This window comes from Schistocerca serialis, chromosome 8 (assembly GCF_023864345.2).
Source record: "Schistocerca serialis cubense isolate TAMUIC-IGC-003099 chromosome 8, iqSchSeri2.2, whole genome shotgun sequence".
In the NCBI taxonomy this organism is placed as follows: domain Eukaryota; kingdom Metazoa; phylum Arthropoda; class Insecta; order Orthoptera; family Acrididae; genus Schistocerca; species Schistocerca serialis.
The window spans coordinates 410557476-410575608 of NC_064645.1; the positions used below are offsets into that span (position 1 = coordinate 410557476).

Here is an 18133-nt window from a genome sequence, read left to right on the forward strand (position 1 = left end):
TGGCCTTGCATTCGGGAGGACGGAGGCCCTAATCTGCGTCCGGCTATTCTCGTGTAGATCTCGTCCGGTTTCCTTACATAACTACAGGCAGTTGCTGGGATGATTTCTACTATAAGGCCGAATACTTATCCGATCCTTGTCAGACTAGACCTTTAAGTATGTAAAGCCTGTGCGTTATGAATTACGTGTTTTGTTTCTAAGCTATAATACCGCGACGTATTCAATATCTCGTAAAAGTGATTCACTGGTGAATAAAACTACTACTACTACTGCTACTAATACCATTGCCACTTATAAATCGAGACTTTTCTGCATTTCCGTCGAATGAGGCATGTAATATGCGCCACCACACCTAAACTGTCTGGAACAGTTCTCGCAATACCAGGCGGTGTAAATGAAAATGGTTCAAATGGCTCTGAGCACTATGGGACTCAACGGCTGAGGTCATTAGTCCCCTAGAACTTAGAACTAGCTAAACCTAACTAACCTAAGGACATCACAAACATCCATGCCCGAGGCAGGATTCGAACCTGCGACCGTAGCGGTCTTGCGGTTCCAGACTGCAGCGCCTTTAACCGCACGGCCACTTCAGCCGGCTTGGTGTAAATGAAAGGTCGGCCGGTGTGACTGTGCGGTTCTAGGCGCTACAGTCTGGAACCGAGCGACCGCTGCGTTCGCAGGTTCGGCTCCTGCCTCGGGCATGGATGTGTGTGATGTCCTTAGGTTAGTTAGGTTTAATTAATTCTAAGTTCAAGGCGACTGATGACCTCAGAAGTTAAGTCGCATAGTGCTCAGATCCATTTTGTAAATGAAAGGAAACCCACCTGAGTTTGACGACAGATAAATATTAAACGATAATTAATTGAAACCCTCAGCTGCCGACAGGTGTTGTTGATATACCTCGATGGGGACAGCTGAAAATGTGTGCCCCGACCAGGACTCGAGCCCGGGATCTCCTGCTTACATCGCAGACGCACTATCCATCTGAGCACGACTGCAGGGACTTATCCCTTGCACGCCTCACGTGAGACCCACATTCCCAACTGTCCACAATCAACATACGTAATGTACCTAATAGATATTTGCCCATCCATCTGTGTCCTCGGTGGCTCAGATAGATAGAGCATCTGCCTTAACATTAGGCTATTCGAACACGACTGAAGGCTAGGCCCAAACTCCCATATGTCATCACCTAGGTGTCTACAACTTGTATCTGTACATTCATTATGTGTTTTTCCGTGCAGGGCAACAATTTTAATTGAACGTCGCATGCCAGGCGTCGGCAGATAAACACGATATTGCAGTATCTGTGTTGTTCTGAAGTACGATGCAATATTCCTTCGGGAATGCCTCCATGCATGCATCGTATCACTAAACTTGCCCAGACGAGCAGCTAAACTCTACTGCAGCGCGGCCGTGAGCGCCTATAGGGAGTCACGGTAGCAGACGTCTTTGACTCGGAAGCCCCAGGAAGTTCGCACAGATTGGGGCTGAAGTGAGGGTAGGCGGTCCTTTTAGAGACCGAACGGAGCCACATACCAGTGTACCTAAGGCCTCATAAAACAACGCCAGTGACAACCTACTGGGCAGGCGAATGGCTAGAACTGAACTGCCGGGCCATAGAAACTGATCACTTCCTTTTTTATCTCAGACATACCCTGGTCTGGCGCAGTCTCAGTCGAATGGAAATGTAGGATTTTCTGTATTCGTGCGCTTCTCACAACTAAGAAGATGCTCTGCTCAAACTTGTATCTTTTTAACGATTAGCGCTATCTTGAACGAACTATCAACTTTTTATTTGACATTTCAAGTCGGGAGACAGGCGATCTGTTGTGTTAAAATGCGTCGATAAAAATCCTAGGTCAAGATCGCTTAAGTTCCTTTATTGATTACTAGTTTCAGCTCATTGACAAGCCATCTTAAGATCAATAAAAATTATTACTTAATTCAGCACGCATCAGCTACCAGGCGTTACAGGTCTTCATAATATGCTGAGGTGAATCGCTCTTGTTGTCACGTACATACTTGCACAGTTTTCTACAATCTTCCTTAGTCTGACTTGAGTTGAAACTAGAAATCAATAAAGGAACTTCAGCGATCTTCACCCAGGAGTTTTACGTACATATTTTAAATTATCAACTGCTCTCAAAATCTGTTTACAGATTTCGATTCCTCTGTATATCTGGAATTACTATTATACATCATAAATGAAACAATATTGTTCCAGAGACCTTTTCAAGTCTCAAACATCGATGGCGTTTATATGCAGACTGAAGCAATGAATGAAAATTGGCACCGAAACCGGGATTGAAATCTGGGCCTTCTGATCGCTGGGCAGATGTGCTAACCACTACGGCATCCTGGGACAGAGGCTTTGCACAACTGTGCGTACTATCCTAGCATGCCGGCCTCCTCAGTCCAAATTCCTATTCAGGCCTCAGCACACCTGGCATTCCCTTTAAACTCAAAGAGCATTGATGAGGCTCTCCAAATGTACTGGAATGGCCCCTCTGCACTGAATGAAACGAGGGATCCTGCCTGAAACCCAGGCATAGGTGTTTTAATAAAAGATTGAACTGTAAGATTCCAGAGACATTTTCAAGTCTTAAACACTTATGCTGTATATGTGCAGACTGAAGCGACGAATAGAAATTTGTTCCAACGCCGGGATTCGAACTAAGGTCTCCTTGGAAATTTGTGCTAAGTTCCTATGGGACCAAACTGCTGAGGTAATCGAGCCCTAGGCTTACTCACAACTTAATCTAACTTAAACTAACATACAAGACAACACACACCCATGCCCGAGGAGGAGGACTCGAACCTCGGAGGGGGGGTGGGGGGGGGGGTGGGGGGAGGACCGCGTGAACCGTGTCAAGGCGCCCGAGACCGCGCGGCCACTCGGCGCAGCCGCAAAGCTCTTCTGCTCACCACACAAATGCGCTAACCACTACGCCACCCTGTCACAGTGGCTTTGCACAACCGCACGGACTCTGCTAGCACACCTCCCTCCTCAGTCCAACTTTCCATTCAACCCACTTGTTATCTCCCCCCCCCCCCCCCCCAATATAGTTGGAGAGAGCCTCTACATTGCTGTTAGAGTTTGTGGGGGGGGGGGGGGGGGGTCCTTTCTCCACAGAGGTTCACACAATGAAAACGTTATGGTACTATGTGAATGTCATCAGAGGGGCGTCGACCAAAACGTAACTACCGGAATCAGTAGCAATTAGCCATCATAAAGCATGAAATAGATGTGTCGAGTTTTGGTATAGTATGTTCCATATATCATAATAGCGATCACTCTATGGTGTGGGAAGAATCAGCTCTACCTCGGTGAAAATGTGGGAACATGCTGACCATTTACACGACTGTCTTATTGATCAATAAATAAATACATCCAGTGCATAAACATGTGCTCCTGTTCCTGCAGTCCACACCAAGCAGGTTGGTGGAGTGGTTAAGGCACTAGACTCATAATCAGGGAAACTGGGATTCAAATCAACTTACAGCCATCCAGATTTTGGTTTTCCATGATTTTCCTGTATCGAGTGGAATAATTTCGGAATTTCCTTCTTTGTACCTGTCTTTTGCAGGTTTGCACTTCGTCCCTAATGATCTCCTCCGCAGGACTTAAAATGTAAGATATCCTCCTTTGGCGATTGTCTTTGTCGTTCTCACTGTGTGAATAAATAGAGAGTTCGTTAACATCCGTATGGATACAATTTTATTAAAAGCACTCTGCCAGCCAGCAAGCAACTAAAATTTGTGGTTATACCTTTTTTGAGTGGCATGATTACGGTTCAACATTCCGACGACAACGAGGTCATTACAGAATACGTAGAGCTATCTCGGAGCAGCGAGGGAAATGGAAGGAATTTGGCCCTGTCCTAGCATTTGTCTTAAGCGATTTAAGAAATTTAAGGAAAACCTAAAATAGTATGAATGGGCAAGGATCTGAACTATCGTCCTCCGAATGTGAGTGTACCTGCTATGACTGCGACACCTCGCACAGTACTATACAAAGTGACGCAATAGAGAATGTAGAAAGAATTCCAGGAACTGAAATAGTTGTTTTATAATGCTTCCTAAATTACTTTTCTGGATCTTTTTTAGTTATATGTCATGCACTGGCGTCTATTGTTTTCCCTTTGCAATGACATCTCTGAAGTGCTGTCTGAGTCTATGGTTTTCCCATCGTAGTAAATTTTGCTGCCTCTCGGACATTATTTCAGAAGATGACGCCTTAACTTCAGCAATGGAACGGTTTGAGGTGAGCTCACGTAGAGATTACTTGAATCCGAGGAAGGTATTCAAGGCGTGCTCACTCACGACACATTTTCTATCCGTCGTAATGTTTTATCTGTTTTAGTAATACTAAACGGAGTATCGTCAAAGCAGATCAGTGAAATCCCATTGGATTTTCGTAAATATACTGATTTGTGAGTAATTAATTCTGATACCGCAGACATCGAGTGACACCAGCGATTCATCACGGTGTTGTCCGCTCGCTGTCATGAAGTTTCGGAGGACAAAGGCATGGGTATCCTCGCGTCAAGAAAGCAGATCAAAGACCAAGGTACTGCGCTGCGTTTGCGATGACGATGCCAGCGTGTGGCGCAATTCGGTTTGAAATGCGGGTAGTGCAAAGTGAAGCAGAATCAGAACGCCCAGCGAGGTGAGTTCTACAAGACTACCCACCAGGTTGCATATCTGAAGGGATATGGGCTGCAACAGTTGGGCCTCATACAAATTACGACCGTTTTATAGCGTAACGTAGCATGCTGGCGTCCTGAAGGTAAGCATAACGAAGACATGATTTCCTGAACTGGACGTTGGAATTTTCACAGAATCAGATGAAACTTTGACACACTTCAGGAATACAAGAGTATAAAACTGCAATTTATAAAGAGTGCTGAAAGTAAAGAGAAAACTCCTTTCGCACTAATGCAGCAGTTTAGGAGATGTGGTTAGGCTTGCCATCGACGTCGAATGATCTGAAGGGGCCGCCGGCCAGTGAGGCCGAGCGGTTCTAGGCGCTACAGTCTGGAACCGCGTGACCGCTACGGTCGCAGGTTCGAATCCTGGCTCGGGCATGGATGTGTGTGATGTCCTTAGGTTAGTTAGGTTTAAGTAGTTCTGAGTTCTAGGGGACTGGGGACTGATGACCTCAGCAGTTAAGTCCCATAGTGCTCAGAGTCATTTGAACCTTTTTTTTTTGTTTTTGATCCGAAGGGAGAGGGTGCAGGCCTTTAATTACAGTCTACACTATTTACGAGTAGAAATGAATGGACTTCCGGGAGATTGATAGACGTGGCTGGTCGGGTGTAATTTCCCCTTTCACTCCTCAGTGCACCACAGACGTGCTCTATAGGAGGCATATCCGGAGAGCCAGCCAGTGCGATGGCTGTTTTTATTTGTCAGAAATACATTCGTTACGATGGCTATGGGTGTTATCGTCCATGAAGAGAACGTCTGCTGCAATGCATATGTGCTTATGGTGTCTTCCCTCAGAAACTTTGGAGGTTCAAAGTATTTCACTTACCACCGGCACCATGCCCTTCCACATCAGGACTACATTACCAACGAACTGGCCTCGTTCCATATACGCAATCTGTTCAGAAGTATGTTGATACGCTGTGTGATGCGGTATTGTAAACTCGATTACCAAGAGACGGATCCGCCAATACAAAAGGTGGCGGGGAGTTTTGTGTTGTCAGTAGAGAAGCAGTTAACAACAGAATGGCTAGGTCAGGAGAGATCAGTGACTTCGAACGTGAAGTAGTCATTGGATATCACCTGAGTAACAGATCCGTGAGGGACGTTTCAACCCTTCTAAAGCTGCCCAAGTCGACTGTTGGTGATGGGACTGTGAAATGGAAACGAGAAGAAACAACCACAGCTATGTAACAAAAATGGTTCAAATGGCTCTGAGCACTATGGGACTCAACTGCTGAGGTCATTAGTCCCCTAGAACTTAGAACTAGTTAAACCTAACTAACCTAAGGACATCACAAACATCCATGCCCGAGGCAGGATTCGAACCTGCGACCGTAGCGGTCTTGCGGTTCCAGACTGCAGCGCCTTTAACCGCTATGTAACAGAACTGTTACATGTCGCTATGCGATCTTTATTCCGTCTGAAAATATCTGTCTTTTCTTAACTGTGATTGGAGAACGGACACATGTAGTTACTGTTGGAGCCAAGTTATAGCGTTTTGTCTTGTATCAAACAGTTCAGGCGCGTCAGAATCGTGCCTGGGATGACTGATCGCTTTGGAACACAGGGCTCTTTCCCTAACGCTTGTCAACAGCCACGAAACAATAAGAACTCACAGGACGGCTGTGACCGCTCTCGTTTGTCGGCAAGACAGAGCGCGCCCATTCAAATTAAGAAGTTCCGTTGAGTCCCGCATGTGTTCATAAGCTTGATGAATCTGCTCTCCCTGCAGGGCACTGAAGTACGAGGGGCGTTTGAAAAGTCCGTGCAAAAATAAAAACTACTTACGTGTTTGGGGTAAACCTTTTTTATTTTTCGACATAGTCTCCTTTTAGACTTATACACTTCATCCAACGCTGTTCTAATTTGTTGATCCCTTCCAAATAATAGGAATTGTCCAAGTCTGCAAAATAGCTATTAGTTGGTCCAATCATCTCCTCGTTTGAATAAAATCTTTGTCCCATCAGCCATCTCTTCAAATTGGGGAACAAATAGTAGTCCGAGGGAACCAAGTCTGGAGAATAGTGGGGTTGTGAAACGAGTTGGAATCCTACTTCCATTAATTTTACGACCACAACTGCTGAGGTGTGTGCTGGTGCATTGTCGTGATGGAAAAGGACTTTTTTTGCTGTCCAGTCACAGGCGTTTTCCTTGCAGCTCGGTTTTCAAACGGTCCAATAACGATGAATAATATGCAACTGTAATAGTTTTACCTTTTTCCAGATAGTCGATAAGGGTAAGCGCTTGCGGAAGTCCGTCCGTGGTAGCTGAGTGGTCAGTGCGACAGAATGTCAATCCTAAGGGCCAGGGTTCGATTCCTGGCTGGGTCGGAGATTTTTCTCTACTCAGCGACTGGGTATTGTGTTGGCCTAATCATCATCGTTGCATTCCCATCGACGCGCAAGTCGCTGAAGTGGTGTCAAACCAAAAGACTTGCAGCCGGCGAACGGTCTAGCCGACGGGAGGTTCTAGTCACACGACATCAATCAATCCCTTGCGAATCCCAAAAGACAGTCGCCATAACCTTTCCGGGCGAAGGAATGGTCTTCGCCTTTTTTTGGTGCAGATTCTGCCTTCCTAACCTATTGTTTAGATTGTTGTTTGATCTCAGGAGTATAGTAATGTATCGATGTTTCATCCGCAGTGATGCAACGACGCTTAAACTCCTGTGGATTCTTTCTGAACAGTTGCAAACCATCCTTGCAACACTTCACACGAATCTGTTTATGGTCAAGAGTGAGCAATCGCGGAACCCATCTTGCGGATAGCTTTCTTATGTCCAAATGTTTATGCAAAATATTATGTAGCCGTTCATTCTATATGCCCACAGCACTAGCAATCTCACGCACCTTAACTCTTCTGTCATCCATCACCATATCGTGGATTTTATCAATGATTTCTGGAGTCATAACCTCCACAGGGCGTCCAGAACGTTCAGCATCACTTGTGCCCATATGACCACTCCGAAAATTTTGAAACCACTTATAAACTGTTCTAATCGAAGGTGCAGAGTCACTGTAATATTTATCATGCTTCTCTTTAGTCTCCTGAGGCGTTTTACCTTTCATAAAGTAATGTTTAATCACGACACGAAATTCTTTTTTGTCCATTTTTTGACAATCCCTCGATTTCCTTGTATCACACGAATGCCAGACACAAAGAAATAGACCAATATGGGTGAAACTTGGTGTGCGTTCTTTCCAAAGTTGCTACTAACTAAACATGACGTCGACACGCGTCGGTGGTGCCATCTCTCGGACTTTGCACGGACTTTTCAATCGCCCTTCGTATGTGACTACGCCATTCAATGCTTCCACAGCGTGAGAACTTCTCGTATTCTGGGAGCTCTAGCAGCCGCCCATCCCCTTTTTTTTGCTTATCCAATGAGCGATAGCAATCGGTGTGCCAACCTTCAGACAACTAATGAAAACACAGTGGTTGCTATTCGAGAATTTTAGCAGTTTCTGCCTTGTGATTTTTACTGGAAAGACAAAATCCTGGGTTGTCAGGCTGGTAGTTGTGATACTCTCCTCCCTCGAGGACGCGGCGAGAGTGTGGACAGTGTGGCAGCAGCTAGGGCGGAGAACGACGCGTGGGACCGCGAGGTCCGTTCTGCTGTTTCAGTAAGTGTCACAGTTTCGCAGCAGCGGAGTCCTTTTACCTCTAATTAAATCGCAACCTGCTTGTCCTTGTGTTGCATTTGTAATAATTTAGAGTTGGATTTAGTACTGTATTCAACAGTATCCTTTCACTGCATTTGTGAACTGCTCAGACCTGCTGGAAAACCAACTGAAATTCCACTAGCAGTCTTCCTTGTTATTAGTTTCAATTGTTCACAAATAATTGCCGTATTATCTATAACAATTTACTTGTTTTTCAAATAATCGCGATCAACTGTCTCCTTTGATAAATCGTTCTTCTCTGTGAAGAGTCTTTGTTGTAATTACACACTTCAAAACAAGTTTTGCATCACCCCGGTTCCCAGAACTCCTGGAGACAGACGTTGACTGTGGGTATTGTATCACAGACTTTGACTGTTCAGAGCTATCACTAAACCCGCCCAAAGATGTAAACAACTATGCATGAGCAGCGCCCATTAGACGGAGGGGGCCGGCCGCGGTGGTCTAGCGGTTCAGGCGCTCAGTCCGGAACCTCGCGACTACTACGGTCGCAGGTTCGAATCCAGCCTCGGGCATGGATGTGTGTGTTGTCCTTAGGTTAGTTAGGTTTAAGTAGTTCTAAGTTCTAGGGGACTGATGACCACAGATGTTAAGTCCCATAGTGCTCAGAGCCATTTGAACCATTTAGACGGAGGGGGTCCGACAGCCGTTTACTTCCAGCCATTCCACCAGAAAGGAGGTACTGGGCTCGTCTTGTCTGTAGTTCAACTATGCCTAGACGGTCAATAACGGCATTTCGATCGCGTCCGCATTGTTACTTTGTGCCAGGAAGGACTCTCAACAAGGAAAGTGTCAAGGCGTCTCGGAGTGAACCAAAGCAATGTTGTCTGGACATGGAGGAGATACAGAGAGACAGGAACTATCGATGACATACCTCGCTCAGGCCGCCCAAGGGCTATTACTGCAGTGGATGACCGCTACCTACGGATTGTGACTCGCAGGAAGCCTGACAGCAACGCCACCATGTTGAATAATGTATTTCGTGCAGCCACAGGACGTCGTGTTACGACTCAAAATGTGCGCAGTAGGCTGCATGATGTGCAACTTCACTCCCGACGTTCGTGGAGAGGTCCATCATTGCAACATCGACACCATGCAGCGTGGTACAGATAGGCCCAACAACATGCCGAATTGACCGCTCAGGACTGGCATCACGTTCTCTTCACCGATGAGTGTCGCATATGCCTTCAACCAGACAATCGTCGGAGACGTGTTTGGAGGCAGTCAGATCAGGTTGAACGCCTTAGACACACTGTCCAGCGAGTGCAGCAAGGTGGAAGTTTCTTGCTGTTTGGGGTGGCATTATGTGGGGCCGACGTACGCCTCTGGTGCACATGGAAGGCGCCGTAACGGCTGTACGATGCATGAATGCCATCCTCCGACCGATAGTGCAACCATATCGGTAGTATATTGGCATTCGTCTTCGTGGACGACAATTCGCACCCCCATCGTGCGCATCTTGTGAATGACTTCCTTCAGGATAACATCATCGCTCGACTAGAGTGGCCAGCATGTTCTCCAGAAATTAACCCTATCGAACATGCCTGGGATAGATTGAAAAGGGCTGTTTATGGACGATGTGACGCACCACCCACCCTTAAGGATCTACGCCCAATAGCCGTTGAGGAGTGGGACAATCTGGATCAACAGTGCCTTGATGAACTTGTGGACAGTATGCCACAACAAATACAGGCATGCATCAATGTAAGAGGACGTGCTACTAGGTATTAGAGGTACCGGCGTGTACAGCAGTCTGGACCACCACCTCTGAAGGTCTCGCTGCATGGTGGTACAACATGTAATGTGTGGTTTTCATGAGCAATAAATAGGGCGGAAATGATGTTTAGGTTAATCTCTATTCCAATTTTCTGTACAGGTTCCGGAACTCTCGGAACCGAGGTGACGCAAAACTTTTCTTGACGTGTGTAGTTTAACGGTATAGCGCACCCAAGTTTATCACCCTTTAAGCATTTCGTCGTTAATTAAGATTCCACGATTTTTAGTTTCAAGCTAGCTTTTTCTTATTATACCATTCTTATAACAAATTCTACATTTTTAAGAATATCATTGACCTCAGATTATAGTGTATATTCTTCATCGACGAAATAAAATAGATTAATTAAAAGTGATCCATTTAACTTACTTCTATCAACTTCATGACTCTGAACAGGCGACCCATCATTATTGAAAATTTTATAAACATTTTTTTTTCTTTTGAAGGCGTGAAATCTCTCGGAGAGTTTTCCTTTTTTTGCTGAGTTCGTAAATGTAGCAGGCAGATTGCTCGACCGCTGCCGAACTCCAGAACGCCTCATTGCAAAATAAAATCACTATAAAAAGACCACCTCAAGGACAGAAAGTGACGTTTCAATAAATCAAAACCAGGAAGACCCCGTTTACTGACGGACAGGGTCCGTCGAGCATTGCGAAGGGTGAATGTACAAAATCGCATGACATCAGCAGAAGGACTCACTCGTGAGTTCCAAAGTGCTGTCTACTGCCCAGCTAGCGCAAAGACTGTAGGTAGGGAGATAAAAACAATTGGGTACAGTGATCCGAATAGCTACTCATAAATCAGACATTTCTGTAGCCAAGGCTAAGCTAGGCTTGAGGTGGCGTAAAGAGCGGCGCCACGTGACACTGGATGACTGGAAGTCAGCGGTTTGGAGTGGTGACCCACGCTACAGACTGTGGAGATCCGATGTAGTGCCAACAGGAGGTTGTGTTATAGTATGAGGGTGATTTTTCTGTGGTTAGAGTTTGGTCTCTTTCTTGAGCTTAAGGAAACGCTAAATTCAGAAGGATGTGAACACATTATATAGCACTGTGTTCTGCGCCCAGCAGAGCAACTCTTCAGGTACGATGATGGTGTCAGAAGACAATGAAACCTGCTATAAAGCGGTATTTCTGAGGCAATGATTTGTGATCAATGACATTCCTGAAATAAACTGGCCTGTCCGGAGACGCGACCTGAACACAAGCGAACATCTCTGGTGTGACTTGGAAAGTCGATTTTGCTCCAGATCCCAGTGTCCAACATCACTATCTTCAGTGGTTTCGGCTCTTGAGGAAGAATGAGCTGTCATTCCTCTGCAGATATTCAGACACCTCACTGAAAGCGTCCCTAGTAGAGGTCAAGTCGTCATAAGAGTGAAAGGCGGACACATTCGATATTAATGTCCATAGGTATTCAAATGTTTTTGATCAGACGGTATAAACAATGAACCATAATGTCCCCATGCCACTCCCAACAGGTTCTACCAAAATCAGTTTTACATCAGTTTATTTTATGTTGTTGATAATTCTTCCAGGTTATATGGCCGTGGTCCATGGAATTCTTCTATTCCTAACGTTTCGTCCAATACTACATTGGACATCTTCAAAGGTATGGCTGGTCCTGCTGAGTCCTGCTGAGTGCCATTTAACCCGGAAGAATTATCAACAACAGTACCATCCGGTCGTGAAAGCCTTCATTGTAAGTTTATTTTATCCGATTAAGAACTACGTGGTCTCTTTACTAGGAAGACCCCAATACAGTATCCACTCTTTAGTTAAGACGACGTTAAGAAGATTCCTGCAGCTTGCAGCAGTGTTGCCAGCTTCTAACAGCGAAGCACTAACGGCTGCAGGCGAAAACAATAGTCGTCTACAGAGTTATGACAACGTTGATGCGTTGCCATAGAGATGCTTACAAAATCGCTCAGTATTGGTTCACATGGCCGCGGCCAGGCCACTGTTACTGTCAGGGATCACCTTTAACGCCAACTTAACTGTAGCTCGACATTCCATAAGATCGTATACCGTAAGTGTCAACACATACAACACAGCAGCCTGCAGCGGCCTTTCATGCATTTTTTCTTTCCCTCCAAGATGACCACACCGCAAGGGGTGCTGTAACGATTTGCAGTTCGGGTCAACCGAAGAACGGGATATAACCCATCGGCTTTGACCAATGACGTCATAGGTTACTCACAGATATTAATGGCTTTATTTTCGAGCCATAGGTAATAAATCGATTATCTGCTGTGACAAGCGCCATTATTGTAAACTGAAATACATGAATACGTTTTTAAAAGATAGCGCTAGACATTGCATGAGATTTTTTTCGTTTGCATTTATTTAAATAATTGGTACTTTCCAATTCATTCGCTACTTAATTTCATTCTTAGCGAGTTTGAGATAGTGTGGAAGAGTAGTTTTTCATTTAGAAGAATTTTTACTTTTTGATTTTCGTTTGTAGCTATGTATTTATCTGTTCCCATGAATATCCAAGACTTAAAGTAGGCTTTGTGCGTAAATATGAGGGAACAATTCGAATTTTGCAAATCTCTGGCCTCCTTGCTGATTACGTTCAATGTCGTGGGTGCGGCGGACATATGCGCCTAAGTGTGTCTGCTCGTCGTACTCACGATTTATTCATATGGAGGTGTAGCAAGGATCGCCTATGGCGCTCAATTAGACGAGGAACGTGGTTTAGGAAATCAACACTAGCCTTCAGGGAGGTAATAAAAAATTACATACTGTTGATGCATGAGGTATCCTGTGTGGTTGTGTGTGCATGAATGTCGTGTGATTGGGCGTACCGTTTTAGAGTGGTATTCATTTTGTAGGGAAGTTTGTGGGAATATATAAAGTATAAGGGGCTTCTGGGGCGGAGGGGGGGGGGGGGGGGGGGGCGCAGGTATTATAATTGAAATCGATGAGTCTCATTTTGGCAAAACCAAGTACAACAGGGGGGAACCTGCGGTGGGATTATGGGTTTGGGCGGCTATAATTTCAGGACCAGAATGTGATAATGTAGTTTCTAAAGTAATTTCTAATCGAACGAAAAAAGTGTTGGTGAAATTAATTGAAGAACATGTTGCAGAGGATTCTGTAGTTATTTCTGATGGTTTTTTTTCATATAGGAATTTGGGGAAGAGGGATTTTCAGCATATTGTCGTCAATCACAATACTGAATTCAGATCTTCGTCAACTGGGGCTTGTACCAATAGTGTAGAATCCATAAAATCTGTTGTAGGGAGGGGGAAATGACGCATTTAGACACTACAGAGCCACTAGACAAATATTCATGGAGTCATAGTGTAACCGATACATACTGTCCGTTTGAATGTTTCCGTAAACGTGTTGGGCAAATGTATCCTCCAAAATTTGTTACTTAATTTGATGTTCGAAATATTAACGGACGTAATATATACGTCTACCATCTGTTTTCTCTCTCCTGCGTTCCTTTGTTTACGAACACTCGTCTTTGCAGTTAAATCTGTGTAATAAATCATCTATTGCAAATTCTGACGTCATTGGACAAAGCCGATTAGTTGTATCCCGTTCTTCAGTAGTCCCTGCAATTCCAGTAAGTCAAATATTCTGTCATACTTAGGTAATACGTAAGTATCCACGAGAAATGAGTTGTCACTGATGAAATAGCGGAAGCTATATCCCGTAAAGAGCTGCAATTCTATCTACTATGACCTGAGCGGCGTAAGGGTGTAATTCACCTTGTCGGAAAGGTAGATAACCCACAGGAAACTGGAGAGACAGACAACATCAATTATATGGATGTGACAGAAATGTCCACAGGGTAGTAACAGCTCCATTTATATCGTCTTTCAGAATCACCATGGCTACTGCGGTGTCGCCAGACCAACAAATCTCACCACTGCTGCCTTTATCACGGTAAGTGCAAACAATGAAGACTTTTTTTATGCACGTCGAGTACTGAAATCAGGCCGATCAAGTGAAAACCTCCTACTTTCCGGAGTCGACAGTCTTCCAGAGTGACGGACATTCGGCCTTCACGGCTTGGGAACTTCCACACTACAATTAGCTGGAGCATATTGGGAATTCCGACTTTGTTCAATGTATGCTAAAATGAACTCCACCGCAAGAAGCGCCTCTAAGCAACACGTGAATGCCTGTACACTGTAACACAAACTGCCTTTATCATGCGACAGGCCTCTTTAAGTAGATAATTGACAGTACGCTAAAATCACGCTAGCTCATTTACACAGATGGAGGTGCTTGTGAGACTTGTGCATTCCAAGACCACCCAACGCCAGGTTGCCAAAATTCTGGAGCTGCTTATTCGATTGTCTAGTAAAACTCGACGTGCTCTCCGCGACTACATGACTCCCAAGTAAGGCTTCAACCGATCCAGTTCCCGCTACCTGCCACATCTGACCAAGCGCGATATTTGTAATACAGGAGATGGGTTAAATATGAAAACACCAAAAATTCAACACTTTACGAAAACCATCAACATTCAAAACAGCTTGCAGTCGTCTCGCGATGGATAAATACAGTCCCGTACAGTTTTTAAGGGAATCATGCACCATTCTTCCTGCAAAACAGTGACAAGTTCAGACAAATACCATAGAGGTGGACAGCGGTCACGCATCCTTCTCTCCAAAGTAGGCCACAAAAGCTCAATAATATTGAGATCTGGTGGCTGGTGGCGAAAGGAGATGCTGCACTACATCGTGGTGCTCACGAAACCAACCCTAGACGATTCGTGCTGTGTGACCAGGGGCCTTTCCGTCTTGGAACACAGCCTCACCAATGGGGCACATTGTACCATGGGTTGGCCTTGATCAAAATGGTCACATAATCTTTAGTAATAATGAGATTGTGAAGTACATTGTCGCCAATGGAATCTCACGGTATGGCTGCCAAAACTATCACCGAACGCATGCTGTGTTTCACTCTTTAAACTTATACTGGGCTAGAAGTTGGAAACGCTCTTCAGCAAGACTCATCTGACCAAATGACTTTCTTCCATAGCTCCATAGTTCAGGTTTCATGGCTTCTGCACCATGTTTTCCTGTTACGGACATTTGCATCACTGATGAGTGGATTTGGAATTACACCTCGCCCTGCGTTCTCTGCTTATGGAACTCACTTCGTGTTGTTTTGGTGCTGACTGGGTTCTCGAGTGCAGCAATCAGTTCTGCAGTGACTTTCGCAGCTGTCGTCGTCTACTTTTCGCCACAATCCTCTCCAATTACAGTCCTTCACGATCACTCAACACGCACTTTCATCCACGCTGTGATTTAGCGGTTGATATTTTTTCTGCTTTCTCTGTACGCGGTATAAGTCTTCGACATGGTGCCTGTTGAAACACCAAATACAACCTTGTAATAAGGTAGCTCCCGCCGTAAGAGCACCGACAATTTGCCCATGTTCGAAGTCATTTAGCTCCGACACAATGCAGTCACAGCTACACAGCACACTGATATGACCACGACTGACGCTTGAAACATACTGAGGACATCACGCAGGTGGCATCTGTGGTGAAATACAACAGCGCAACCTGCAGACGTGGGTAGCATCTGCATTTATGACCAAGCATGCATTTCTCGCGGTGATTCCGGGCTTTCGTCCAGCTCCTGCGATTTTGCTCTTGACGCGATGGTAAAATCTAGCACAACAGCGTGAATATCTACAAAACTTCCTTTGATGAGACGACTGCGAAAGCTATCGCTTGATATGAGTATGTCAACCACGTGTAAATAACAACTTCTGCGCTAAGAATAAATGGCCATCTGGGAAACATTACTGAACTAAGCTCCCGCAAGCAGTGCCATACAGTGTATGTTCCACGTGCTGAGTGATACACTATGTGGTCAAAAGTATCCGGACAGCTGGCTGAAAATGACAAGTTCGTGGCGCCCTCCATCGGTATTTCTGGAATTCAATATGGCGTTGGCCCACCGTTAGACTTGATGACAGCCTCCACTCTCGCAGGCATACGTTCAATCAGGTGCTGGAAGGTTTCTTGGGGAATGGCAGCGCATCCTTCACGGAGTGCACCACTGAGGAGACGTATCGATGTCGGTCGGTGAGACCTGGCACAAAGTCGGCGTTCCAAAACATCCCAAAGGTGTTCTGTAGGATTCAGATCAGGACTCTGTGCGGACCAGCCCATTACAGGGATGTTATTGTCGTATAAACACTCCACCACAGGCAGTGCATTATGAACAGGTTCAAAAATGGCTCTGAGCACTATGGGACTTAACTTCTGTGGTCATCAGTCCCCTAGAACTTAGAACTACTTAAACCTAATTAACCTAAGGACATCACACACATCCATGCCTGAGGCAGAATTCGAACCTGCGACCGTAGCGGTCGCGCAGTTCCAGATTGTAGCGCCTAGAACCGCTCGGCCACTCTGGCCGGCTATGAACAGGTGCTCGTTCGTGTTGAAAGAAGCAATCGCCATCTGCGAATAGCTCTCCAACAGTGGTAAGCAAGAAGGTGCTTAAAACATCGATGTAGGCCTGTGCTGCGATAGTGCCACGCAAAACAACAAGGGGTGCAAGCACCCTCCAGGAAAGTCACGACGACACCATAACACCACCGCCTCTGAATTTTACTGTTGGCACTACACACGCTGGCAGATGACGTTCACTGGGCATTCACTATACCCACACCCTGCCATCGGATCGCCACATTGTGTACCGTGATTCGTCACTCCACACAACGTTTTTCCACTGTTTACGCTCCTCACACCAAGAGAGACGTCGTTTGGCACTTACCGGCTTGATGCGTGGCTTATGAGCAGCCGCTCGACCATGAAGTCCAAGTTTTCTCATCTCCCCCTGTCATAGTACTTGCAGTGGATCCTGATGCAGTTTGGAATTCCTGTGTGATGGTCTGGATAGATGTCTGCCTATTACACATTACGACCCTCTTCAACTGTCGGCGGTCTCTGTCAGTTAACAGACGAGGTCGGCCTGTACGCTTTTGTGCTGTACGTGCCCCTTCACGTTTTCACTTCTCTGTCACATCGGAAACAGTGGACCTAGGGATGCTTATGACTGTGGAAATTTCGCGTACAGACGTATGACACAAGTCACACCCAAACACCGGACTACGCTTGAAGTCCGTGAGTTCCGCGGAGCGCCCCATTCTGTTCTCTCCCGATATCTAAATACTACCGAGGTCGCTGATACGGAGTACCTGGCAGTAGGTGGCAGCACAATGCACCTAATATGAAAAACGTATGTTTTTTGGGGTGTCCGGATACTTTTGATCACATAGTGATCTGTTTACTTACGGAGGTGAAGAGGATGTTGCAGCCGTCGTCTGGCTGTATGGAGAGCTGCTGGTTGGTGATCACGCCCAGGGAGCCCCTCGTCGCGGAGTCCATCAGCTCTCTCAGTTGGAAGGCTCCTCTGCAACGTTACAAAATCATACCTAATGAAGCAGACACTAATAATACCCTCGTTTTATGCTATCACCAGGTTGGTAGCACCTGTTTCTGTATTAAAGTGCCTACCGACAACTTTATAAAAGCACATTTTGAACTAAACAGAACTCTATATGGAGGAAAGTAACTAAATTAATTGTTATAATTATTTCCTTATTTTATTCAGAATACTTCTTTACACCCACCACGTTGCAAAACTGCACTGACGCCAAAAAACTGCAACACCAAAAAAAAGCGAGTTGGTAGCAGGTCTGAAGCGAGAGGTTGAGAGGAGCAGTGTGCCCGCCAGCCACCAGCTATGATTTACAAGAGATTATAAAGGGATGTACAGAGACATCAACTAACTATTATCATAAGAGGAACTAATATTATTGAATTATTTTCTTTGTGAAACTCAAGACTACTGAAGGTATAATTTCTTAGACTTTCCCGGCGATTTGATGACATCTCGTGGAAATCGGGTTTTCTGCCGGATATCAGCGTCTTCCAAACACGATATTTCGACGTCATTACTTGACGTCTTCATCAGGTG

General features: G+C 45.3%; 1 protein-coding gene across 2 annotated transcripts in view; it reads right to left on the reverse strand.

Moving 5' to 3' along the window:
- The window catches only part of LOC126416259 (medium-chain acyl-CoA ligase ACSF2, mitochondrial-like), a 254749-nt gene that overhangs the window by 110555 nt on the left and 126061 nt on the right, over nt 1–18133 (reverse strand). For both annotated transcript variants that reach the window (XR_007575423.1, XM_050083889.1), the window contains exon 5: nt 17449–17566. Coding sequence is in view for 1 of the 2 variants with exons in the window: in XM_050083889.1 (XP_049939846.1) it covers nt 17449–17566 (118 nt within the window). In the remaining variant the exon portion in view is untranslated. The remainder of the gene's footprint in view (nt 1–17448; nt 17567–18133) is intronic.